This window comes from Protopterus annectens, chromosome 12.part0 (assembly GCF_019279795.1).
Source record: "Protopterus annectens isolate FY-2018-M chromosome 12.part0, PAN1.0, whole genome shotgun sequence".
In the NCBI taxonomy this organism is placed as follows: domain Eukaryota; kingdom Metazoa; phylum Chordata; order Ceratodontiformes; family Protopteridae; genus Protopterus; species Protopterus annectens.
Window position 1 is genome coordinate 152,920,136 of NC_056746.1, and position 25,470 is coordinate 152,945,605.

General features: G+C 37.4%; 1 protein-coding gene across 1 annotated transcript in view; it reads left to right on the forward strand.

Annotated features, from left to right (window-relative positions):
• TNFRSF17 (TNF receptor superfamily member 17) overlaps window positions 1–21,882 on the forward strand; it is a 36,510-nt gene extending 14,628 nt beyond the window's left edge. Inside the window, exon 3 of the mRNA XM_044088898.1 lies at window positions 20,769–21,882. Coding sequence (XP_043944833.1) covers window positions 20,769–21,121 — 353 coding nt within the window. The 3' untranslated portion in view covers window positions 21,122–21,882. The remainder of the gene's footprint in view (window positions 1–20,768) is intronic.
• The last annotated feature ends 3,588 nt before the right edge of the window (window positions 21,883–25,470 follow it).

The window sequence follows — 25,470 nt, forward strand, 5'->3', positions numbered from 1 at the left end:
CAGTATTAGCCATTTGCATGGTGTGGAAGTAGAACCCACAGTCTTCTGCACCAAAAGTAAGTATGTTACCTGTTGTGTTACTTCACACTGCTTTCAAATTTTATAGCTCAAAGACAGATGGCCATTTGCTAAACAAAACAGTTGCACATTCAGAATTAGCATGAGCAACAGTAAACTTTTATTCTATCGAAGCTCATAATTCCTTGAAAATGTACACCTGATGTAGTCTGGTAGCTGGTGTAGAGGATTCAGTCTCTTGTCTCCTGTAACCAAGGTGTACAGGGTTTGATCAACTAATACTAGATCGTTCGCCATCTCTAGTGTTCAGTCATATAATATGAACTCTTAAACATTTATATATATATATATATATATATATATATATATATATATATATATATATATGTATATATATATATATACGCTGACACACACACACACACACACACACACACACACACACACACACACACACACACACACACACACACACATTCACACACCGAAGGATGGAATGTCTTATCCTCTCACAGCAGCAGTTCTTTCTCATGGTAGCAAGTTCTCCTGTACAAAAGCATGAAGTTACGATGTTTAAATCCATGTGCATTGTACTAAAGATGCACACGCAGATACAGAATGCATCCTTAAAAATGAAATCACATGAATGCACTGTGTCCTTAAAGAAGTAATGTAACTCATTTTTTAATTGTTTGATTAAATGTTGTGGCAGTCCTCCAACCAGCACCCACTCCAGCCAATGGGCCCTAGGCAGCTGCCCAGGTTGCTTAGTGCTGTATCCGACTCTGCAGCTGCACAGAGTGTCAGGAGTAGTTTGAGACAGAAGAATGCTAAACAAACTGTATAGTAAGGTATACAAAACAGTGGTATGGCCAGGACTTCTGTGTGGCACAGAAACATGGGCAGTGAAGGCAGGGCAACTGAGGAAAGTAGACTTGATGGAGCTGTGCCAGTCAAGCATGACTGTTGGAGAAGGTAGGAGAGCAGTGCTCAATCGAGAGAGGTAGTGACAGATGACACAACACTCTGGCACTGCTTAGGAAAAAAATAGGGAAATAGTAATGATGATGATGATTGATATATATATATATATATATATATATATATATATATATATATATATATATATATATATATTGTGTGTGTGTGTGAGTGTGCGTGTGTGTGTATGTATGTGCGTGTGTTTGTGTGTGTCTATATGTTGTTCTTCTTTCGGCTTTTCCCAGTTAGGGGTTGCCACAGCAGAACTCCGGTCCGCTAATGATTGGCAGTAGATTTTTACGGTGCCGAGGGGCCAGCTCGACACCGAACCTTCAATGAAGGCATGCCCATTTAAGCATGTCTTTCAAATGCCACTTGACTACTGGGATGACATGCAGACTCCACATAGAAGGCGCTCCAGCTGAGAATCGAACGGGAGAACCTCTTGCTATGAGGCGACAACGCTACTGCTGTATCACCATGGGTTAGTGTGTGTGTGTGTGTGTGTGTGTGTGTGTGTGTGTGTGTGTGTGTGTGTGTGTGTGTGTGTGTGTGTCTATATATGTGTATATATACATACAGATAGATAGATACCCACTAGTGGGTGGTCACGGTGGTGCAGTCATTAGTGTTGCCACCTCACAGCAAGAGGTTCTCCGGTTCGATCCTCGGCTGGGGTGCCTTCTGTGTGGAGTCTGCATGTCCTCCCTGTGGTCGTGTGGGTTTCCTGCGGGTGCTTCAGTTTCTTCCCACATCCAAGACATGTTGTAGGTGGATTGGACACTCTAAAAATTGGCCCAGGCATGAGTGCGTGCATGTGTGTGCCTTCTGTGGAAGGCTGGGCGCCGGGCTGGCAACTCGACACTGTAAAACTCCTCTGCCAATCATGAGCAGACAGATGATCCACTGTGGTGAATCCTAACCGGGAAAAAGCCAGAAGAAGAAGAAGACAGATACCCACTACCGCCCCCCCCCCCCCACACACACACAGATAGTGCCAACATATGAATTATGTGGCTGTCTGGTTTCCTGCACACTACTGCATAGTCTGAAAGTAAAGTGGATGAGCTGGCAACATAAAGACTTGTACTGAGATATTCTTTCATACATCTGGATATCACATGTTACACAGTGTCAGTGCAGGAATCGCAGCTATCTTGAGTGCCTTAATCACTGAAGGCTTATGTGCCAAAGTAAAAGCACCCCCTCATACATACTGCCACCTGCAGGTTTGCCCAGGCATATTAGGTTCACCTTCCTAGATGTATCCGATGGTGAAGATGTCATTTGCAAGACACAGGCTGTCCATTATCTTTCAAACTATATATATATATATATATATATATATATATATATATATATATATATATATATATATATGGGTCTACTGCTTTTCATCGAATACCACGTGTTCGAAAGAGAACAGTAGACTGCTCAGTTATGCGAAAGTGCACTTATTCAAAAGTGCACTTTCACGAACTCTGCTTCTACGAACGTATCGCACCACATTGGAGGACAGTAGGAAAACGTGCTATGTCCTCCACTGTGGTGTGCTAGTCATGGACCTTAGGGTTAGGGCATGGGTCATAGTAAGGGGATAGCCCTACTAGTTATCCCCTTACCATGACCCGCGCCCTAACCCTAAGGTCTGTGGCTCCCGCACCACAGTGGAGGACAGGCAATCTTTTGTATAGAATCGGTAGAAAATAAACTCAGCTGGAAAACGATCAAGAGAGAGGAACACAAGTGCAATTTAATGAAGTTATAATGATCAAACATGAACCGATATAAATAAGAATGAAAGATAATAACGGAGAACAAAAAGCTTGTAATAAGGTAAGACAAAAAAGGGATGGTCTGATCCACTCATTCCACTATACCAGCAGACATGGTAGCTGGCATTTTCCATCACAGAGTGGGTACCTGCTCTTCAGGGTAGAATAGTCTTTGGGTGTCTGACTGATGTGTCTGCCTATACAGCAAGAGTCATTTTGGGGGGGGGGGGTAGTGACCACTCGTGCTGGAGTTGCTGGTTATTTTTATTACTGTTGCCATTAGTCTTCAGGGCAATAATGTAAGTAAAACACACTATATACTTATGCAATCATTCCTGCATCATCTTACAGAGGTTGTATGCTTGAACGCTTAGGAAAGCTCACTTATTTCTGCTGCTGCTGCCTCAAGTACACCTCCCCACCCCAGAGAGCAGGGTTCTGGCTGCTCAGACAACTTTCCCCTTTGCTGAACTTTTAGTGCCTGAGAGGCTATCAAATGATTATTGATGGTACAGGGAGACACCATATCTCCATGACTGTGAGGAAACCTGAGTGCCATGTTTATGTTTACTGTCTGGCTGTATTTGCTCTTACCAGTGACAGGCACACCCATACCTCTAAATCTCCATACTGTATACCTCCAAATACAGAATATTGTCCCCTAGACACCCAAGCTGTCAATGAAAATGTGACCCACCCTTTCTAGAAGCAAAAAGCATCCACTTTAACCAGGACTCACATTCTTATGTAGCCATGCCTCAGAGGCCCAGGTTCGTTCCTGTTCCTGGGACAGTAAAGCAGTAAGCTGTTGTGCTACAACGATACTGCCAACCTACTCTTGAAATCTCATTTTTAAGGTGTCAGAGCCATTGAACTAATAAGGCAAACCACATCTGTCATTACAAAATTCAATTCATTGTGAGTTTGTACAGTTTTGTTTGTGTATATTAAAAGCAACTCTCTTCACTAACATCTTACTATAACCAAAGCAAGCAGTTCTTAAATTGCTGTTGAAGCAGGTATATACTTACAGTTGCAAAGACTGTGTGGAAAACACAAATGCAAAAATATAAAAGATGGATAGGCATGAAGAGTACAAGGTATCTGACAATAAATGAATCAAATCACCAGAGATATAACCACAAAAATATGCCACTCCAGAGTTAATGTCCTTTGTAGGGTACAGATTACTCAGACACGTTATTCTGTTAGTTAAATATGTCATTTCCTAGCAGATTTTTTTTTGATAAAATATTATACTTGAAAACTGCATCTTTTAGGCGACTCATCTACTCAAGAGATGAGTGCTCTTTGTGTAAGAGACACCTTTTATGTCAAAAACCTGCTCTTGCTCTGACTGTACTTCTCTTTGACAATGACTCACAGAGTGTGTTTTGCAGTACTTTGAGCTATGCTTTTAGAACTTCTAATGGAAAGAAAAAGCAAAAGGTGAAAAAGGGCAGTTTGGAGCAGAACACTTGGCTGCGTGACTCTGAAAGAGAATTTATGCGAGATTAACCATTGTACGGCATGTCTCCATCTCCACCAAAAGGCAGACAGAAAAGTACATGGACCTAGAAAAACAAGTCTGAAAGGTCTATAGTGTTATTACAATGCTGAAAAAGAAAGAAGTGCCCGCTATCCAAAGCACTGGTACATACATTTCATTTCATTTAATATGCTGTAAAGTCATGGATGGTGACAGGTGCTCACAGGGTAGTTAATGGAGTCAGATGAAACTAATAAGTGTGAATGGATGGATAGCTATAATAAACAAAACTGAAGGTGCTCTGCCACATGAAATGTCATTTACTAAAACTGATATAAAACAGCATGCCTGAGTACAGATCTTAACATGCCTGTCCAAAATGGCAGTGAAAATGGTAACCTGCAAGTTCTGAATGAAAGTAATTAGAACTGGCAAAATAACGAGGCTGCATTCTCCAGACTGAATACATGCTCACAATTTCAGCAGCTTGAAAGGGAGCTTATTCTTCTGTCAATGACACAGTTTGATAGTGGCAAATAAACTAAATGTCAGTTTCATCCACTTAGTTAACTTTTAATCAGTCTGTCCGTGTGTCTGTCTATCTATCCATTCTTTATTTTTGAAAACTGTTATTTCATTTATCCGTCAACTATTTCACAGTGTAGGTTTTGGGGTTCAGGAATGTTATATGTGTACCACAACTGTGTTTACAATTTTGCATCCAGGGAGAGGGATGGACTTTTGATGCAGATATTCTTTACCTTTTTTCCATGACTGGACCCTGGAGTCAAACCTTGCTCTGCGAATCGCTGATCTGTTGCGGTGACTCCTAATGGGAGTAGCCGAAAGGAGAATAAGAAGATTCTTTCATTGATACTACACTGTTTCATCAATTGACAGTGTAGATTTTAGGGTTAGGGAATGCTGCATGCTAATTTGTGCTGTGCTTACAATTGCATTTTTGCATCAAGAGGGAGGAATGGAGTTGCAATGTAGGTGTGCTTTGTCATTTCTCCACTGCTGTTGTGACCCTGGAGCTAAATAAGGGTGTGTAGGGGGAGAGCAAATAACATTGTTGTCTTATTTCTTTATTTTTTGTTTTGTTTGTAAATGTACTATCCTATATGGTTGTACAGTTTAAATCCTGTGGCTGTAAATGTAAAGGACTCATTTTCTGGGTCTTCAGCCTTATGACATGAATCTGATAATTATTACTTTTTAAAACACCTTTATCAATTATCACTTAAGACAAGGGCACACATACGTTAATAGAAAAGAAAATAACCCACATTAATGTTTTTTTTTCATTTGCATACATTATACACTACATATCTGCTTTCTTTCTTTATAACAGCTCTCATTTAGTCCAATATTAAAACGCTCAATTCCTGCCTTCCCTTAAATTTCACTCCTTTTCTTGAACATTACTTTGTATTTATTGTTTCTATAAATTTCAGTTATGCCTATATAATTTGCCCTTCCCTTTTTTAAAGATCTCATTTCCAGTTCTTTTATCTCTTTTACAATATTCATTACTTTAGATACATTTGGTTTAGATTTTGATTTCCATTTTCTAGTAATTGCTTTTTTGACAGCCAATTGAATTAAACTTAATAAGGCCTTACTATGTCTAATCAATTCAGATCCCGTGTCAGCTCAAAACAATTTCTTATTTACAGCCATTTGCTCTTCTCAATATTTCTGACAGAGTACTCTGCAGGGAATTTTTAAAATCTGCCAACTCATTACACTGTTTTTCTTCCCATCACATTTCCAACATTTGTTATGTTATGAGGAAAAATTCTTTGAAGTCTGACTGTGGTATAAAAATACATATGTACCCACTTCTAAGCAAAAATCCTAAATCTTCTGGACTTTGTTGCATACTCGAGAAACATACCTATGTCCTCCTGTTGTTCCATTTTAAATTTCTTTTCCAGTCTCTCTTCTCAATCTTTTCTAACCTCCTCTGACTGATTATTACAGTCATCATGTAATATTTTATATGACCTACCAATTATCTTGTTTTTTACAGCAGCTTCTGTTCCAGATTCAACTAAACACTCTAAAAAACAGATGTCCAAGATGACTGCACAACCAACCAGCACCTTAATTTCAACTATCCCACTTTGAAAAAAAAAACTAAGAAATAAGAACTAGTATTTCTGTCAGCTTGAGTATAATTCAGTTAATGGCTAATAAATATAACTCCTGGATGCCAGCAAAGAAGAAATTTAGAGAACCTGAAAGAAAATCAATTAAAAAGGTAAAGAGAAAACATGGACTAGGAAGAATCTTGCAGTTCTTCAGAAAAAAAAACAGTTTAAGCTTCAGTTTTGGTACAAGAGATGGTGTCCAGTAATTTAGAGGAAAAAATAAATCAAGTGTACTCAGAGCTGATAAAAACAGATGAAACACTGAAGGAGAATATCAACTCAAATACAGAAGGGTGGAAAATAGAAGAAGCTTTAACTAGATATTTAGCTGAACTGATAAAACTGCAAAAGTCAGAGGGCCAAATGAGGAAAATGTTGGCTGCATATGAGACTTCTCAAGAAGAGCTGTTTCAAAAATTAGTAGAATTAGAAGACAGAGCAGTCAAAGAAAACATGAGTTTTTCTGCTGTATCAGAAAAACTGGAAGGAATGGACTGTATTAATTTTATGAATGCAGAAATAACCAGTTGGACTGGTATTCCACAGCAGGATTTGTTAACTGAAAGGGAACATCGAGTGTTTGCTCCAAACTTGGCCAAGAGAAAGCAGCCAAGGCCTGTATTAGTAAGGATGCAATCATGCCAACAGAAAAAGCTGATCCTGACAAATTTGTGGCTGAAGAGAAAAGTATCAAAAACTGGAAACAGCAGAGAGTTTGTAGAAAATGATTATTCACTGTCCACCAGGCAGAAGAGAAGCAAGTTTATCCCAGCACTCAGTAAATGGAAAGAGGCAGGTGTGAAATTCAGGCTGCTGTATCCAGCTGTCTTCAGAGTATTTTCTCATGGAGGATCAAAGATATTTTTGATGGAGAACAGCCTGAGGAAGAAGTACAAAATGTATCCAACAAAATGTAAGCTATCAAACAGTAGGGGATGCTGCTTCTCATTCTTCTGACAATAAAGCTCACAGAGAGATTTTGCCAGTGAAACCTTTTCCGATGTCCCAAAGGAAAATGCTTGATTGACAGAAAAAAGCACAGGAGTTGACTAGAAGAATCAGGAGAACCTTGGACTTGTACCAGAGTCTGGTTTTAGGAGATGGAGATGAACAGGAAGAAGACAAGCAACACTGAAATTAGTGAATAAATAAAGCATCAATCACATTTGTGAAATATGGCTTTGTAAGAAAAAGTGGCTGAGAAAGATTGGACTTTTTGATTGAGTTTGTTAAACTTGAAGGTGGACTGTAAAGCATATACCCTATTCTATCTCATTAATGTTTAGAAGGGCACTAAAATGGAACAAAGTAACTAAGTAAAATAATTATTGTTCTTATTAGTATTTGTATAAAACATTTTGTATATAAACTAAATGTTATATAGTAAATAAGTTTGTGTAGCATGTAGTTAGGGGAATTTTAAATGACAGGGTGAGGGTGAGTCTTCTCAGTGATTGTTATATGTGATAAAGATATTAATGTAAACAAGTACTTTTTTAACTTTTAGGAAATACAGGGTTTACAATGTGAAAAGATAAGAAAGACTGAACAAAAGCAAGCTTAACTTAATATGCTATAATCTTGGGCTGCTGGTGTGTAGATGTGGTGTAAAAGTTCACTGATTATATTATATAGGTTCATAGGAGGTTACAAAGCTATTGGCCATAGGGGCTTTATAAGACTAGCCATGTTATACCCTTGTTCCCTTATTGACCAAGTTGTATGGTCTATATTTGCAGTGCAAGTCTATGATCAGCACCAGCTGCCCTTATATAAGAGGGACACAGATGACACCCTAGGGTAAATTTACAACCTCCCATCCAGTTGTCTAAGTTATGCTTAAATATGGTCATTGAGGAGCTCTGTTTTACGTGAACTGGGAGTTTGTTCCAGAAGAGCAGAAATCTCTGGAAGACATATCTGTCTCTATAGCATGTCCTGCTAATGTTGCAGGCTAGGTAAAAATCCACCATAGAGTGAGTGAATCTTGTCCCTTTTGACTGGTGGATGTGCAGCATTTCCATTAGGACAAGGTTCAAGACTGCTCTGTAGGCCAGGCACAAATCACCTCTCAGCAGCCTATAAGATACAGAGCACAGTGACAGGGATTTCAGTCTGTCCATGTAGGTCATGTGTTGAAGGCCCTGAATCTTCTTGGTGAGAAACCTCTGAGGTCTCTCCAGCTGCTGCAGGTGTCTGGTGAGGTACATACAGAAGGGAGCATTGTACTCTATTAGTGGCCTGATGAGGGATGAGTACAGGGGAGTTATAACATCCTTAGCTTTGGATGCAATGGCCTTAATTATAAGATGTGAAATATAGAAGGCCTTCCTTACCAATGTGGACACATGGTGATTGAAAGTTAAGGTTGCTCTCAACCTGTGTTCCCAAATCTCTCACCACAGGGTTTGCGCTAAGGGGGGGGGGGTACTGTTAACATTGTAATTTGCAGGGACTTCCCCTTTGCCAAAAGGGATAACACATATTTTTGCATTTAGTTTAAGTCAGTGACTTTGGCAGCAATCATTTGCCTGTGTAAGCCCTTTTTGTAGTATGTCAGCATCATTGGGGGACTCAATGATTGCACCCAGTTTGCAGTCATCAGCGAACGTGGTAAGCCGCAGGCCATCTATTTTTGCCTGGAATTCTGTGAAACAGATTCCAAACAGTAGGGGGCCCAGCAAAGATCCTTGTGGTACACCACTGGTAACTGGTCTGCTGATAGAGGTGGAATCCTCAAATTTGACTGTATGTATTCTATCAGTGAGCCATCTGGCTACCCATCTAGTGACATATGGATTAATTCCCAGTTGGGTGAGTATCTCAATGATGCCTGAGTGAGGAATTGTGTTGAAAGTCTTGGCTAAGTCGAAATAGGCTATATATACTGTTTTACCTTCATCCAGGGCATTGGTGACATTCTTGAAGAAGTCCAACAGGTTTAATAAGCTTGATCTACCTTTAATGAAGCCAAATTGCGTCGGGTCCAGAGTTTGAAGGTCACATATGTCTTTCTTGATAAGATGATGATTATCTTCATGGCCTTGCAGATAAAGCTGGTTAGGCTTATGGGTCTATAATTCCCAGGGTTGGTTGATGAACCCCCTTTGTGCAAGGGAATTACTGTTGCTGTTTTCCTCTCTTCTGGGACAAAGACAGTACTTAGACTGTGGTTGAAGACAGAGCCAAGTAGTTTCACTAAGTTCTGTTTTAGACCATTTATTAGGCAGCCTGGGATGTTATCCGGTCCCATAGAGGATGTATTTTTGGCCATGGAGAGTGCGGTTATGACCTACTCCTTGGAGATACTAGATAGATGACTGGTGACAGGTATGCTTTGGGGTACGTTTGTGGGGACAGGGGGGATAACGTTTCACCATATCTATCTGTTAGCAGATTGGCAATGTCCTCAGGGTCAATATGAGTGGTATTGTCCACTACTAGTTTGGCACGAAGTTGGGCCTTCCCTTTTAGATTTCTGATGTAGCTAAAGAATGCCTTGTGATTATCCTTAGCTAGGGATGCTAGCTTAGCTTCGTAATTGGCTTTAGAGGGCTTTGCAAGATATCTAATTTGCTTGTTCAAGCTGTGGATGGTGTCCTTCCTCTGCTGAGTCAGTTCCCTCTTGTTCTTAGACATTAGTTTCTTCCTCTTGTTGTATATATAACTTAATTATGCTTGACGTCTACCAGGTTGGCTTGTTTTTTTGTGAGGGCCTTGCTTTGATCCATTCAGATACAGCCGAGTCCATACATTTGTATCGGTGTTTATACAGGGCATTTGTGTATACCTCTGTAGAGTTCAGATGTTTTCTCTTATTTTTACATAGGTGAATGTCTGGATTATGCCCTTGGCTTAATCTAAAAACAAATATTTTCTATAATTGAAAAATAAGACAACATGAAGAATGCCATGGGAATTGATAAGTTTCTTGCATGTATTAGCTTGTTTTGTTTTTCCTTTAGTAACTATTCAGTGGGAGACAAGAAGTCTGCAGCTGCAGCCAGTTGTACATTCTGTTTTGTTCCGAGTGAAATTTACAAAAACTCCCATTTTTCATTACTGGCTACATTTTCATGGACACAAGCTGTCTGCAAGTGCAATTAATCTTTAGAGTTCTGGACATTGTTTGCTGAGGAAAATGCAAAATGTAATGGTACAAGGATAAGCAGTTCAGTAAAAAATAAAGTCTGAAATTATTAGAAATGAATAAGAGACAGCATCTTCCCTATCAGCTTTAATATTTCAGTGCATTTAATAGAACAGTGTATAATTCAGTTTTATTTAAAGGTAGCCAGAGCACTAATTAAGGTTACCCATGCTGAAGTGCATGCTACAGCCTGTTCTGTGTTCACACTTAACACCAATTGCTGTCTATTCTGGGAGGGGAGCAGAGATGAGAAAAGAATAGACAGCAATTGGTGTAAGTGCGAAAACAGGCTGTAGCATGCACTTTAGCACGGATAACCTTAATTTTAGGTTAGGTAATGTCTATTGGTGACAAAAAGGTACCAGGATTGAATTATGCTAAGAAATGCAGAGTGGAAATAGCAATGCTGCAGGAGACACAGTTGGAAAGAAATGAGCATATGAATTTGGTAAAGAAAGGATTTCATTATGGATACTCAGCAGAATATCTGGGGCAATTGAAAAGGGGAACAATTATATTAATTGCTACTGGCAAGGCAAGGGAGGATGATTAAGCTGGCATGTATTTATATTCTACCAAAAACTCATATTATGGAGCTTAAGAAAATCTGGGGATAAATAATCGGCTTTCAGCAGTTAATATTATTTATAGATGGGGACTGGAACTTAATTTGCAATACTGAGAATGTAGCTGGCGGATCAAGAAGGCAAATGTAACAAAAAAGGATAGAGTTTTGAAGAAATCTATGAAAAAAATTGGCATGGAAGACATTAATTCAGTGGTAGGAACTAATAGAGAATTTGCATATATTCCTCAAGGTATAATAACTGAGCTAGACTAGACAGAAATTGAATTTTGCGGGAACAAGTGTATTTAATTAAAGCTCTGACATACATCCAATAACTATTTCAGATCATGCACCAATAAAAACTAAAATAAAATGCAAGGTAATGAAGTAAAAATGAGACACTGGCACTTTCCACCTATCTGTTAAAAGAGAGGAATGTAAGGAATGAATAGTGGAAATTATCAAGGAGTTATTAGGAAAGATAAATTTCTTCAGAGGTTATAACTAATGCGGGGCATAAAATGAAAATGGAGTTTAAAAACAGGGTAGAAGTAAAAGAAGAAATATATGGTTAGAAAGTAATACAAATTATTTAAAAGGGCTGACAAAGGTTAAAGTATTGTGGACTAAGGGGAAATCTCAGAGAACAAGAGGTGCAATTTCAGAGTGCTAAAGAGAAAATAAGGAAGTATTTGGATAATATGCATGAGTTTAGAAAGATTGCTTTTAAGCAACTGTTTTTTGATAATAACTCCAGAGAACAAAAATGTTTAGTACAATGACATAGGCAACAGTAAGTAGAAAGGGTTGTCATCAAACTTAGGGAGTCTATAACAAGAAGAATAACCAGAGATCTTGTAGAGGTATTAATGATATTTTTTGAAACTTTATATAAAGCAGAGAAATGTGAAAATCAAGAAACATCACAAATGGACATATTTATAGAAGAGTTCTATATGCCAAGGTTAGCGGTAGATAAGGATCAACAATTAACAGTTACAATAAGAGGAGATGAGATAAAAATGGTGATGTATAATTAATCTGCAGGAAAGTCTCCGGCACAGATGGCATGCCTGTAGAAGTCTGGAAGTTAGGAGGGAAGAAAGTGATCAACATCTTGAAGGTTTTGTTTAACAGTATTTGAAAAAGACAGGAAGCACCAACATCTTTGAAGAAATCTATTGTGGCTGTAATACCTAAAGATGGTAAAGACCCATCAGACCCAGCTTCATATAGGCTCATTTCACTTTTAAACCTTGATTGTAAAGTGTTTATGTCTGTACTAGCTAAAAGAATGGCAAAGGTGTTGCCATAATTAATATATATGGATCAATGTGGTTTTGTGGAGGGGAGGCAAACATTTGACAATATTAATTGAACAATGATGATTCAGAGGAAAGCAAAATGTAAGAAAATACAACTGTTGTTGGTGGATCTTGATGCAGAGAAAGCATTCAACAGAGTAAGCTGGGATTCTATGAGCAGGGCAGTGCAAGCATTTGCATTCCCTCATGCAATAATAAGGTTAATTAGCAGGATATATAAATGATCAGAGGCAAGAATTAAAGTGGGAGGGTTCCACTTTAATACGTTGTGTCTGAGAAAAGGATCCAGGCAGAGGTGTCCTCTTTCCCCTTTATTTGCTCTATATATTGAGCCACTGGCAAAAAGTAAGGTATTCAGAAATTCAATAATATGATTGGTGTGGTAATCAAGAAAAGTTGGTTTAATTTGCAGATGATATTATTTTGTATTTAATAAATCAAGAAAAGGACATCTCAGTGCAGTGGAACATTTTGAGGTGGTTTCAAATGTTTCTGGGGTATAAAATTAACAAAGATAAAACAAAGGCTATAGCTGCAAATTCTGCACCCACACATGAACTGGTTTTGCAATACCCATATTTATGGGGACACAATAAGATGAAGAATTTAAGAGTATTCATTAAAAATGCTTCTGTTATAGCAGCTAAGGATATGTGGGAAGAGACTAAACAAACAATAACATAAAACAGAAAAAACTGGAAGCTGTTGTTTATGGATATGGATAGCAATACAAGCAGTGAAAATGTTTTAGTCCCTTTAGTTTTATATACAGACCAGGCATAGTTTTACCAATCAGTGGAGAAGTTGTGAACAATAAATAAAGAGTTGAAGGAATTAATCTGGGAGGGGGTGGAGGGCAAAGGTTAAGTGGGATACGCTGATCCTTCCAATAGAACAAGGTGGTTTAGGATTACTTGATTTGAAAGGATATTTTACAGCTACACAATTTATGCTCATATACATACCACAAGCAGAAAGTTATAATTCAAAGTGGAAAGGTATAATGATGAAGCAGATGGGAAATTCAAGAAATAAGGAGAGAGTAGGATTTTGGATGAGGATCCTTTAGAAGAATAATGACAGCTTTACAGAATATTATATTCCTAAAGTAGCAAAAAACATTCTAAGAATTAAGCCAATATGAGAATGAAGAAGTAAGATGTGACATAGGCTCAACTGGACATAAGAAAGGTTTTTAGGAGTATAAGCAAAGAGAAAGAAATAAGGGGATCCTAAACAGAAGACCAGCAATTTCCATGGTGGTGCAGCAGTAGCATTGTTGCCTCACAGCAAGAGGTTCTCCCATTTGATTCATGGCTTGGGTTGGGAGTGCCTTCTGTGTGGAGTCTGCATGTCCTCCCCACGGTCGAGTAGGCGTTCGCAAGACATGCGTTGAATGGGCGTGCCTTCATTGAAGGTTGGGCGTCAGGCTGGCAACTCGACACCATAAAAAAACAACTGCCAATCATTAGTGGACCGGAGTTCCGCTGTGGCGGCCCCTAATTGGGAAAAGCCAAAAGACAAAAAACTAAAACTAAGCAGAAGACCAGCACTGGTATAGTTTTTAGTAGACTCTAGAACAGAAGCTGCTGTTAAAAAAGGAATAATTAGTACAGCGTACTAAATATTGCATGATAACTTGTAAGAATCATTTAGAGGAGATTGGGAAATTAGACTGGATAAGCAATTCACAAAGAAACAATGGGGGGATATACGTATGTCAACCAAATATGCAACAAAGTCTAGAAGATTTAAGATTTTTGCTTGGAGGTGTTTGCATAGGTATTTTTATTCCCCAAGCAGACTCCAAAGAATTTCTCCACAGGCAGACTGCAAATGTTGAAGGTATAATGTGAACAAAGAGATAACTGGGGACATATGTTTTGGGCGTGTACTGAGTTGGCAGATTTTACAAATTCCTTACAGAGTACTCTGTCAGAAATATTGGGTGATCAAATGGATGTAACTATGGAAATTATTATTTTGAGTTGGGATACAGGATCTGAATTGCCTAGAAATAGTAAGGCCTTCTTAAGTTTATTTCTAATTATTATAAAAAAGCAATTAGTAGAAAAATGGAAACCAAAGTCTAAACTAACTATAATTGATTTACTGAATATTGTAAAGAGATAAAAGAACTGGAAGTGGGATCTTAAGAAAATGGAAGGAGCAAATTACATAGAAATAAATGGAAACTGAGGGAACAATTCCTGCCTTCTCTTAAGCCCCTCTCCCCTTGAACATTATTCTACACACCCTGTATCACAACTTAAAAGAATAATTTCCATTAATATAAATAGAAATAAACAGCGTCTCCACAATTTTCATTTATATTTCCATTTTTTACAGCAATGTCTGCTCTACATTAAACAAGGAACTGTAGCAGAGCAGGACTTTCACTTAGGAGTCCCCCTGTCCCTTTCTCTTTGCTTATACTCTGATATCAATCTTAACCTGCAGTTGAAATGTCTTCTTGGTCTCCTCCCACTCTTTTACCTATCCCTGTCTAGTTATTTGCTCCCACGACCTTGATTCCTTTTCTAGTTTTCTCCAGTAAATTCCAGCCCCCTCTTGCCTATTTTTTATACCACTACATGCGGTCATCCCCATTGGCAAAATGTCCTTTCACCATTCTCGTTTTGGCTTAGTTCTTACAACACGTTATGCTATTTTGTGAATGCAATGTTATGCATGGTTGTTATTCTTCTTCTTAAGGATCTGCATCCAAAATCCCAGTCTCTCTTTGTTTCTTACGCTTCCCCCTACTTCATCATTATCCCTTTCCACTTTGAACTATAACCTTCTGCTTGTGTTATATATGAGCCTTAACTGTGTAGCTGTAAAATATCCCTTGAAATCAGGTAATCCTAAACCAACCTGTTCTGTTGGAAGGATCAACTTCTCCTCTAACTCTTCTTCTTACAGATAAATTCCTTCATCTCTTTATTAATTATTTTGTACAATTTCTCCACTGGTTGATGAAAATATGCTTGACCTAGATATAAAACTAAAGGGACTAAAAACATTTTCACTGCTTGTATCTTACTATCTATAGCCATAAATAACAGCTTCCAGTTTCCAGGTGGTGATATTACTGGGACATGTTTGTGTGCTCTTGTACACTGTCACATGATGTGGACATTCACAGATGTCCTTTATTGGTGCAAAAAGCAAGAATATTCCTCCGTCTGTTACTAAAGGCTAGTTCTGCATTACTACAGCACATGCCATATTCACAGCAAAACAGGTGTAGGTTTCCACTGTGCATGCTAAGCAGGAACTGGATTAGGGCTATAAGATATGAGTAGGAGATGGGGGGCGGGGGTAGTTCTAGTAGCAGGCAAGCAACCTGGGTAAAAAAAATGCATTAATATAAATAGAAATAAATAGTGTCTCTTCACAAGCATGCTATGGTTCTGAAATGTGAAGGTTTGCTACACTCCTTAAGATTTAATTTTTTAAGGATTATCATATATTCCTGTGTGTCACTGTCATCATAGTACAGCTACAAAGGCATTACCAACAAAGTAACCAAATCATATGATGCAGGTATGCTGTTGCATCCATTTATTTATACATTGGTTTCTTTTATAGTACAGCAAAGAACATATTTCACTTATTAAAATAGCAGCATTCACATGACCATTTCCTATAGCATTTTTTAGACTTCATCGATGCTTTGTGACCACACAGGCTGGATATACACAAAAAATTAGAAAAAAAAAATACTGATTTCTATGTATTTTTTCTGAAACAGTTGGCAGATCATGTTCTCCCACTGATAGGCTTCATTATAATTAACCACAATAGTTTTCATATGATGATGATGATGATGGTGGCGATGATGCATGTGCCTAGTTCACCTCACTTACAGTTCTGGTACTTCTGTTCCTGCCTCCAGTGGAGATTCTATTATTCATTACCTGAATTAATAGTGATAAGAAGCATTTTGGTTTGGTTTTAATAATTAGAAGTGTGTTTCTAATGTAATCAACAGCATGGGTTAGTAGTCTGCCACTGACAACTACCTCAAGTTAGAAATAAACTTCTATGTTAGTATAGTAGATTGTACAAGAAAAAACTTTCCACTAATTATATAAAGTAAAGGATTGGGTGGTAATCACAAAAGGATTATTTACACATTCTTTGGTATTTCATTAATGAGTTTCTGGTTTATCTGCTCTGGGACACCAGAGTATGTATTAAATCCCATTGTCGTTCTCTCCCAAAGTATAAGTCAATATAACGGTAAATACAGTGTCTCTAAAGGCAGTAAGAGGGCCTGAAAGAATAATGATGCAATTACATACAATACCATCTCAAAGGAGTAAGTTGTTGGCACACCACCTAGACAGACACGGGAATTTCATACATCTGCAGTTCTGAAGCTTTCAACTCTGATAAATAAAGGATGGAAGTAATCAGAGAAAGAAAGGTAAAATGGTACAGGATGTGCACCTAAAGAGATTCAACTAAAGGAAGAACATTGCTCTTCTTTTTTAAATTTCTTTTTTTTACATGGGACTTGCCACTGTGCACTCCATGACTGGGGGGGGGGGGTGCAATTCCCCTGAACTTACACACACACACACACACACACACACACACACACACACACACACACACTCACATGTACGTGTGTGTGTGTGTGTGTGTGTGTGTGTGTGTGTGTGTGTGTGTGTGTGTGTGTATATATATATATATATATATATATATATATATATATATATATATATGTGTGTGTGTGTGTGTGTGTGTGTGTGTATAATCAATTCTGAGATCACCATACCTCAGAGAAAAATTAATATTCTAAGAAATTGTAATCTCTGATTTAGTATATGGAAGTCCAGATTTTTGGCCATTTGGTCTCCATATTTCGGGAATCACCACTGAAGGTCCAAATGGTTACCAAGTTAATGACAGACTGAAGTCTAAATTTAAAGAGAAGCTTCCTGAATGATCCTGGGCTGGCTTGCATGATGTATCTGTCACGTGTTTCTGCTGTATTTATTTGTTCGCTTATGTGTTTATTTATTATCTACATGCTTTCTTGCTCTCATGCTTGCAAACTGTCAAGTCTCCCCTAATCAGTTTTTAGCACATTCATTTCCTCATACGGGGTATCTCTAGCACAAGGCTGAAAGCTGTGAATAAGGGCTGTCATCCAGGCAGCCACAGGGATAATTTGCAATCTTAGTGGCATCCTGGCAATAAGGGCTTCATTGCTTGGCCCTAACCAGCCTCACTGCAGGGACATCTATGTATTTTTCATGCAAATGCACATTCCTGTACACTGGTATGGAAAGCTACCATGCAAACGTGGCTTGGTGAGCTGAATGCATACCCTGGATTTATACTTGCTTCTCCTCTGAGAAGATCATGGCAGTGCTGCAACCTGGAGTGTCCCCCCCCCCCCCTTGGATGGGCACACCAATCCTCCCAACTCCAGCTTTAACAGGCACCTGATATGCTAATGGAACTCTGCTTGTATGAATCACGGTCAGGGTTTTATCCGTCTACACTAAATGAGCCCACTGTTGACACTTCTACTATTAGTTTGTCCAAGGAAGTAGGTTTCTCAAAATCAGAGACAGATATATGGAACAGCCTCCATGAGGAAGAAGTGGGTTTAAAAGCAAAGGAAAAATTCAAGAATGCACAGGACAGGAGTAAAACAATCATAACAAGAAGCAAGGGAACACATGTGGCTAGTTCATGTAAGATCTAACCACAGTCATACAGACATTGGGAAACCAGAAACACCCTCATGGATGAAAAGAAAAACCTGGTTGCAATACTGTAACTCTGCTATACAGGAATAACACAAACATTCCAGGACTTCTCAATTTAAGGAGACTTGAGCAGAGACTACATTCCAGGACATAGCAGTCTTTGGTAGATTTTGCATAATCAATTCTGGTCACATGACTGTGCATTAAATATATAGCTCATAAAACATAAGGCTGGATCTCCTCCTTTATTTCAGCCATAACTCGATGTTATGTCAGTGATATGTAATTTCTTTAAAGTCACAAATTCTACATTTCTTTGCTAATAATATCTTGTACTTTATTTCTTGACTGTACTTTTTTGACTGCTCAAGTTCTTTTTGGCCAAATGTATGATCACGATCAAGGGGCAAAAGCTCCAACAATACATAAAGAAATAATACTAATGAAGTTTACAATATAAAAAGCAATGTTGAGTATTCATTATGGTATAAATATAAAGTAGTTACTACAGAATGACACCATCCTCTGAACAGTGATAGAAGTTCAACATCTTCCTGGGTTTTCTGTGTTGAAAGCAGTTAATTATGTTCACCTCCAAGATCACTTTACGTATTCCTAGGATGTTATAGCCAAGAAAGAATAGTCTGCGGATCCAACAATAAGTGCCACACGTCCTGAATGGTAAAAGCCGATTTATTGTAACAAAGAGAACTAATCACGGACTTGCTACAGTGTAAACTCCGAGAAATCAGAATACATACTGTTGATATAATACATTCTATGATAAACTGTTAAGTGCTTTCACCCATAGCATCTGGGCTTCATCAGAACTGAGCGCCAAATACAAGAAAACGGTTTAAAAACCTTTTTTGGCGTGAAAAAATTCAAACTTCTTGAACAAAGATATAATGAATTAAAGAAAGATTTTAAAGATCCCAATAAGAGAAGTAAGAAATGTGGATTTTGTAATCAGTGCAAATACATGTCAAATGAGAGCAAAATATTGTTGGAAAACAGACATAGATCCCTTATAAGATCCAAGAATGGCAACTGTAATACAAAAACGGTGATTTATTTGGCTAAATGTGAGATTTGTCCCAGTTTCTATGTAGGTAAGACTGAGAGGAGTCTTAAGAAGAGAATTTATGATCACACCTACAGTATTAGAACGAGAGATAAGACTAACGCATTATACAGACATATTGAAATAAAAGGCGATGAACATCAGTTCAAATTTATTATATTAGACAGTATTTTTATTGACCCTAGGGGTGGCGATTTTAAAAGTTTACTAAGTTACAAAAAAGTGTGGTGGCAAATATTTTTAAATGCCACCACTCCAACTGGTCTTAATGAATTTATATCAGTCAAACCTCTATTATTAATATGATGATATTGTATACACTATATATATATTCATATTTTACATATAACATATATATATCATTATGTTGTTAGCTTTACTAGTGTATTAGCATACTTTTGTTTATACATGTATATGTTTATATTACAACAATTTTTAACAATTTAAAATCATATTTACAGGGTTTTATATGTATTGCAGTTGTGTGGGTTAATCAGAGTTCAGTGGATGTATCTATTTTTATTGTATTATTATTTTTGCTGTCTTAGAGTATTATGATATGAAGTTATTATGTAAATATTAATATGACATACTCATTTCATTCGATTTAAAATTTTTACTGTTATTTCTTCACTATTATTTCCAATATATTTTTTTAGTATTGGGAGGTACATGTGATTTTCACTGAAGTTACAGGAAATGTCACATTTTTTAATTATGTACATATGTTCTTGAACAAACTTTTTAAAAGGTATTTTTTAACAGATATGTTTTTAAAACAAGTTTACATATTACTAAGTGGAGTTTAGTTATTGTTGATTGTTGATTATTAGGTATGATCTGTTTTATACTTTGCAACTGTAGGATGATATGTATTAGAAATTTAGCGCCATTGAAAACTGAGCGCAACTGTTTCTTTAAGAAGTTTGAATTTTTTCACACCAAAAAAGGTATTTAAACCGTTTTCTTTTATTTGGCGTTCAGTTCTGATGAAGTCCAGATGCTATGGGTGAAAGCGCTTAACAGTTTATCATAGAATGTATTATATCAACAGTATGTATTCTGATTTCTCGGAGTTTACATTTTAGCAAGTCCGTGATTAGTTCTCTTTGTTACAATAAATCGGCTTTTACCATTCAGGACGTGTGGCACTTATTGGTGGATCCGCAGACTATTCTTTCTTGGTGTTTGCTCTTCACTTGTGTTATTTAGGATGTTATAGCCACTTGAACCTGTTACGATCCAGTGAGGTGGCTGGCACACAGGCAGATGAGGAATACTTTTTACAGTTTGATATGTCATGTAGAATCTAAGAAATATTATAACGCAGGTTAAAGAGCTATACAATTCTAACAATGGCCTGCCACATATTCCACAGACAAGAAAACCAGGGTAACTGATTAATATTAAAGTACTTTATTGCCTTTGATCTACTAAAAAGAGTACCCATGCAGCTAAACTGCCTCTTCTTTGTTTTAAATGCTCCACAGATCCAGAGCTACACGTAAATATGTCGACAGGTGAAGGTGAAACACTTCACAACAGCAATATCTCCTGTGATGTGCCAAAGGAGTTTCATGTGGAAACAACAGAAGAAACAGAAAAAACAGAAACTGCTGTCTTTTGCCAAGTTGAAATTTGTACATGCCAAGATGAAGAACGACTGCAGTCCAGCACCTCTGTTCACAGTTCTGTATGTGATACATCATTTCCTTTGCCTGCCACTGAAGAGGGGGCCACTGTGCTTGTGACCACAAAAACAAATGAGTACTGCAGCAATACACCAAATGCCAAGAACGATGCATTCCTTAGACTCTGGACATCTATTTTTGGTACCTATTAAACAAAATGTGCAGGTCACACATTCATTCTGGCCTGCTCTAAGCAAAATACCAACAACAGCATATCAAGCTAACATACATTCAAAACAGTGAATATATTGTGTATTTTTGTAGCAAACTGTCATGGTTAAAGAAACTATTTCAGCTGAACAAGGATGCTTTCTAATTTCATTTAAGTTCCAGTGCATGTCCCTGGGACAAAAATAAAGAAAAACTGTGTCTCAACATTTATTAGCTAAAAACGTCATACTTAAATCTAAGAACAAAATAAACAGTAAAAGGCAGACATCTGCATAATGATAACATTTGGAACAGAATGTAAAATTAATGCTATACTTCATTATATGCTATCAAAATTAAGATAATTTATTTGCTACTGCTATGAAGAAAATGTACTTATATATGTATTTTTGTGTGTAATATTCTTTTCTAAGAAAAACAGCACATACTGACAGCTCACCTAAAGACTCTGCACAGCAAATAAAGACTGCTTCACACCAGCAATCTGGGTTTGTGAATGGACCAGAGAATGACCCTGCCAGCTATGTGGTGAAGGATAAAAATGCCAAACAGAAGTTCTCCTTATGTGGATGTGAAGACAGGCTTAGCTGGCAGCTGAACAGTATGGACCCCCAAGGAAGACAAGACTTTCTGGCATGTACTAAAGCTTGTGTATAAGCATAGGTACAGGCATGCATGTATAATTTATATGATCTTTATTAATAGTTTCTTCAAGCTTCAGCATCACTAAACTTCATCTCAATAAAAAAGGAAAAAACAAAAAAAAAACAAAAAAAAAAAAACAAACACCCCAGAGAACCAAGATAATGAGAGCTAAAATGGGTCCTCTGGGGGGATGGCAACTCCAGTACTTGCGGGCAATGCATCGTGACTCTGTTTTCATCACTGAGGTGCAGTTCAAAGAAACTGTAACTTGTCAAAATGTAAGACACCATATATTTCTATCAGACTTGTCAATTGTGGCTAGGATTGACCTGTTTATGGTCAACTTACTTTGTTTAACACTGCCTATGGTCAGCAGTTACACATAAGTCCCTTCCCCAAGGATCGTGCGGTCCTGGAGTTAGTGCACATATAACAAAAGCAAAGGGCTATGGAAACACTCTTTTACTTTTACATGTTCTGAGGATTAGCCTTGGAGCATGAGCAGTGCAGTGTTGATGTTAAGCATGTTGTCATTTGTGTGGAACAACTATTACTAGTTATTGGCCCATATATAGTTCCATTATCTTTCGAATGAATCACATATGGCTGAAAAAAAATGAATGAAAGTAAACTGGCCTAAAAAGCCATTTGACTGAAAAGCCATTTTGTTGAAAACTATAAAAGCCTAGATATGTTATTTATGGTGTGGTTCTGAGTATGGAAGTTGTAAGGTTAGTAATTTAGAAGATTTTGTGTGGCTTGGTAATGCTCACCATTAGGTTGTACGCCCAGACCTGTAGATGTTTGTTTGGGCTCCATAACTAATTCATTGATGTGTGAGTTGTTTTCTCTTTTCTCCATGGATGTGTGACTTTAAAGTTAGACTATATAATTAAGGGGGATATGGGGGTGCAGGGGTGCTTGCACCCTGCAAAAAACATTTTATGGTCTACATGTTGTTTAGAATGTTTTCAATGAAATGGCATTTCAGTCAAATGTACTTTCAATCATGTTTTGACCATGTGTGATTTAGTCGTGTACCTTTGATGAAACAATAGAATCATATATATGTTACACACATCTATATATTTATAATATATGTGCACAGTAACATAACAAAACCTAGTCTACCAGTGTGTACCTGATGTGGAATGTGGAATATACCTGATGATAATGTTAGAAAACCTGTCTGCACTTCCTGAATGTAACTCACTGTAGTGAAAAGTGAAGGAAAACAAAGCCCTTTAAGGGAGAACACCTGGCAGAACATCTGGAACAAGGATGAGAGTGGCTGCAGGTATGATCCTGCACCTACATATGGTGATGGCAGAGACAAGGAATCAAAGGTCTTTGGAGAGAAGGTCAACAGAAGGCTAAAGTATACCTTTTGAAGGAGACTCAAACCAAGGTCAGAGAGATGGCTCTGAGTTTGGGTCAGAATGCACAGACTGTTATGCCAGTGGAAGTCTTGGTAAAAAAAAATTGTGTATGAAACAAAGACCACTTGTGAGATACTTTATGGTTTGTTTATAAATCTGCCAGTACCAAAGTACTGTTTGAGGTTATCAGCTGCTAAGTTTTAGTCTATGTTTATAAGTACCAAAATTCTATGTAATATTCACTTTTACCAGAAAGAGTGACCGACTGACTGAATGACAAGACTTCACCAGTTATTTTTTTTTCCTTTTTGGTGAAATTGGCCTGAATGTTCATGTTTTGCACAATAAAACATATGTTTTAACTAAAATGCTGTGAATGGCTGCTGTCTAAATTCCACTACATATATATGTCTGTGTTTTATTTGTTGACATTTGTTTACCGGGAAAGTCCACAGTACCCGTTTTCAGTGGAGGCCCAGGGAGGAAAACTCCAAATACATCACATTTCGTAAGCAAGTACAAAGTGGTATAAAACTTTACAATAAGTATTAGTAGGTATTAATACAAGCATCGCTGCAATATAAAATGTGAACAAGCAGGTGAAACAAAGAGGAAAAGACAAACATATGAACATATACTACAAAGAGAATTCATGTGGATAGCAGTTAAAAAGTGAGAGGGTTATTGAGGGAAAGGTGGGCTGGGAAGAGAAAGCAGAAAAGATAGTGTGGAGGTTAGGAATAAAAGAGAGTAAGAAGGAGGTCTAGATGGGAAGCAGTGTAGGAAAAGAAGAGAGAAACTGAAGAAAATATAGAGGTATAGAAAAAGTAGATAAGAATGGAGAGATGATAACGTATGTAAGGCACCTTAGGAAGTCCCCTTCAGATCATCGAACTTTTAAAAGCTCGACTTTCATATGTCCAAGACCATATGATCGAACTTTTAAAAGTTTGAACGGTCTGAATAGGGATCTCCATACAGCGCGGAACATGAAGATTTCTCTTTTCCGCAATGCAGGGAGGCTTGCTCCCCTGCTAGAAATGTTTAGTTTATTTTCTTGTTTGTTTTCTTTTTTTTAACATGTTTGAACGTTTAAATATTCGTCATATGGTCTCAGAGATATGAAAGTCGAACATTTAAAGATCGATCATGTAAAATAGACCCATATATGTATATGTATATATATATATATATATATATATATATATATATGTGTGTGTGTGTGTGTGTGTGTGTGTGTGTGTGTGTATCAGTGTCATTTAACTGAAAATCCATTTCGCCGAAAATTCTGACAGAGGGTCCAAATCACCAAAAATCCTTTTTGCCAAAAATACTACTGACAGTGTATATGCCCTTTCCCCCAACTGTAGTGCGATCTTGTAGTGAGAATATTAAAGTAGGGGAGTGTGGGGGGCACAGCCTCCCACCCAGTACAGTTAATATTGTATAGTACTGTTTGATATTGTCCAATCCCTATTAAAATGTATGTAAGTAGTTTATAAGCTGAGTAGGTGTGGGGCTACGCCCCCCACACCCGCCCTACTTTAATATTCTCACTCTGAGATCACACTACAATTAGGGAAAAGTTAGTAGTATTTTTGGCTAAATGGATTTTTGGTGATTTGGACCCTATGTCAGGATTTTTGGCGAAATGTCATAGACCAATATATATATATATATATATATATATATATATATATATATATATATATATATATATATATATATATATATATATATATATACAGCCATTTTGTTTGCAGGCAGCTAAAAAAAATAATGCTGAAACACCTTTTGACAATTTACAAAAACTTTTTTTTCAGGGGAAACTCACATCTCTCACTCTGTTGGAAATACTGTTTTCAGCTATGTACAATGATTTTTAATAAGTTTTAATGTCGTTTATATACCTTATGTCATCTTTGTAACATATTTCACCTGATTTATACCTGTAAAAGGTCATTTTTGATTAGTGTAAACAAGTGTAAATATATACATATATATATATATATATATATATATATATATATATATATATAGATTGATAATAAGCATATATCCCAAGATTCAAAAAGAATCTCACCACTTACATAAATTGTCCATTGTGTAAATTGTCCATTGTCAGTAGGCCAAGTTAGGTGACCACGAGAAAATGTGATTCAGAGACAGCTATGGCCACAATGAGAAAGACCTTAATGCTGATTCATTAACATATTTCTTGAAACTAGTGCTGTCCCAGCTGTAGTGTTTACCTTGGTGGCCTACACATCAGGTTGGCAAAGGTACCCTTACACTGCCACACATAC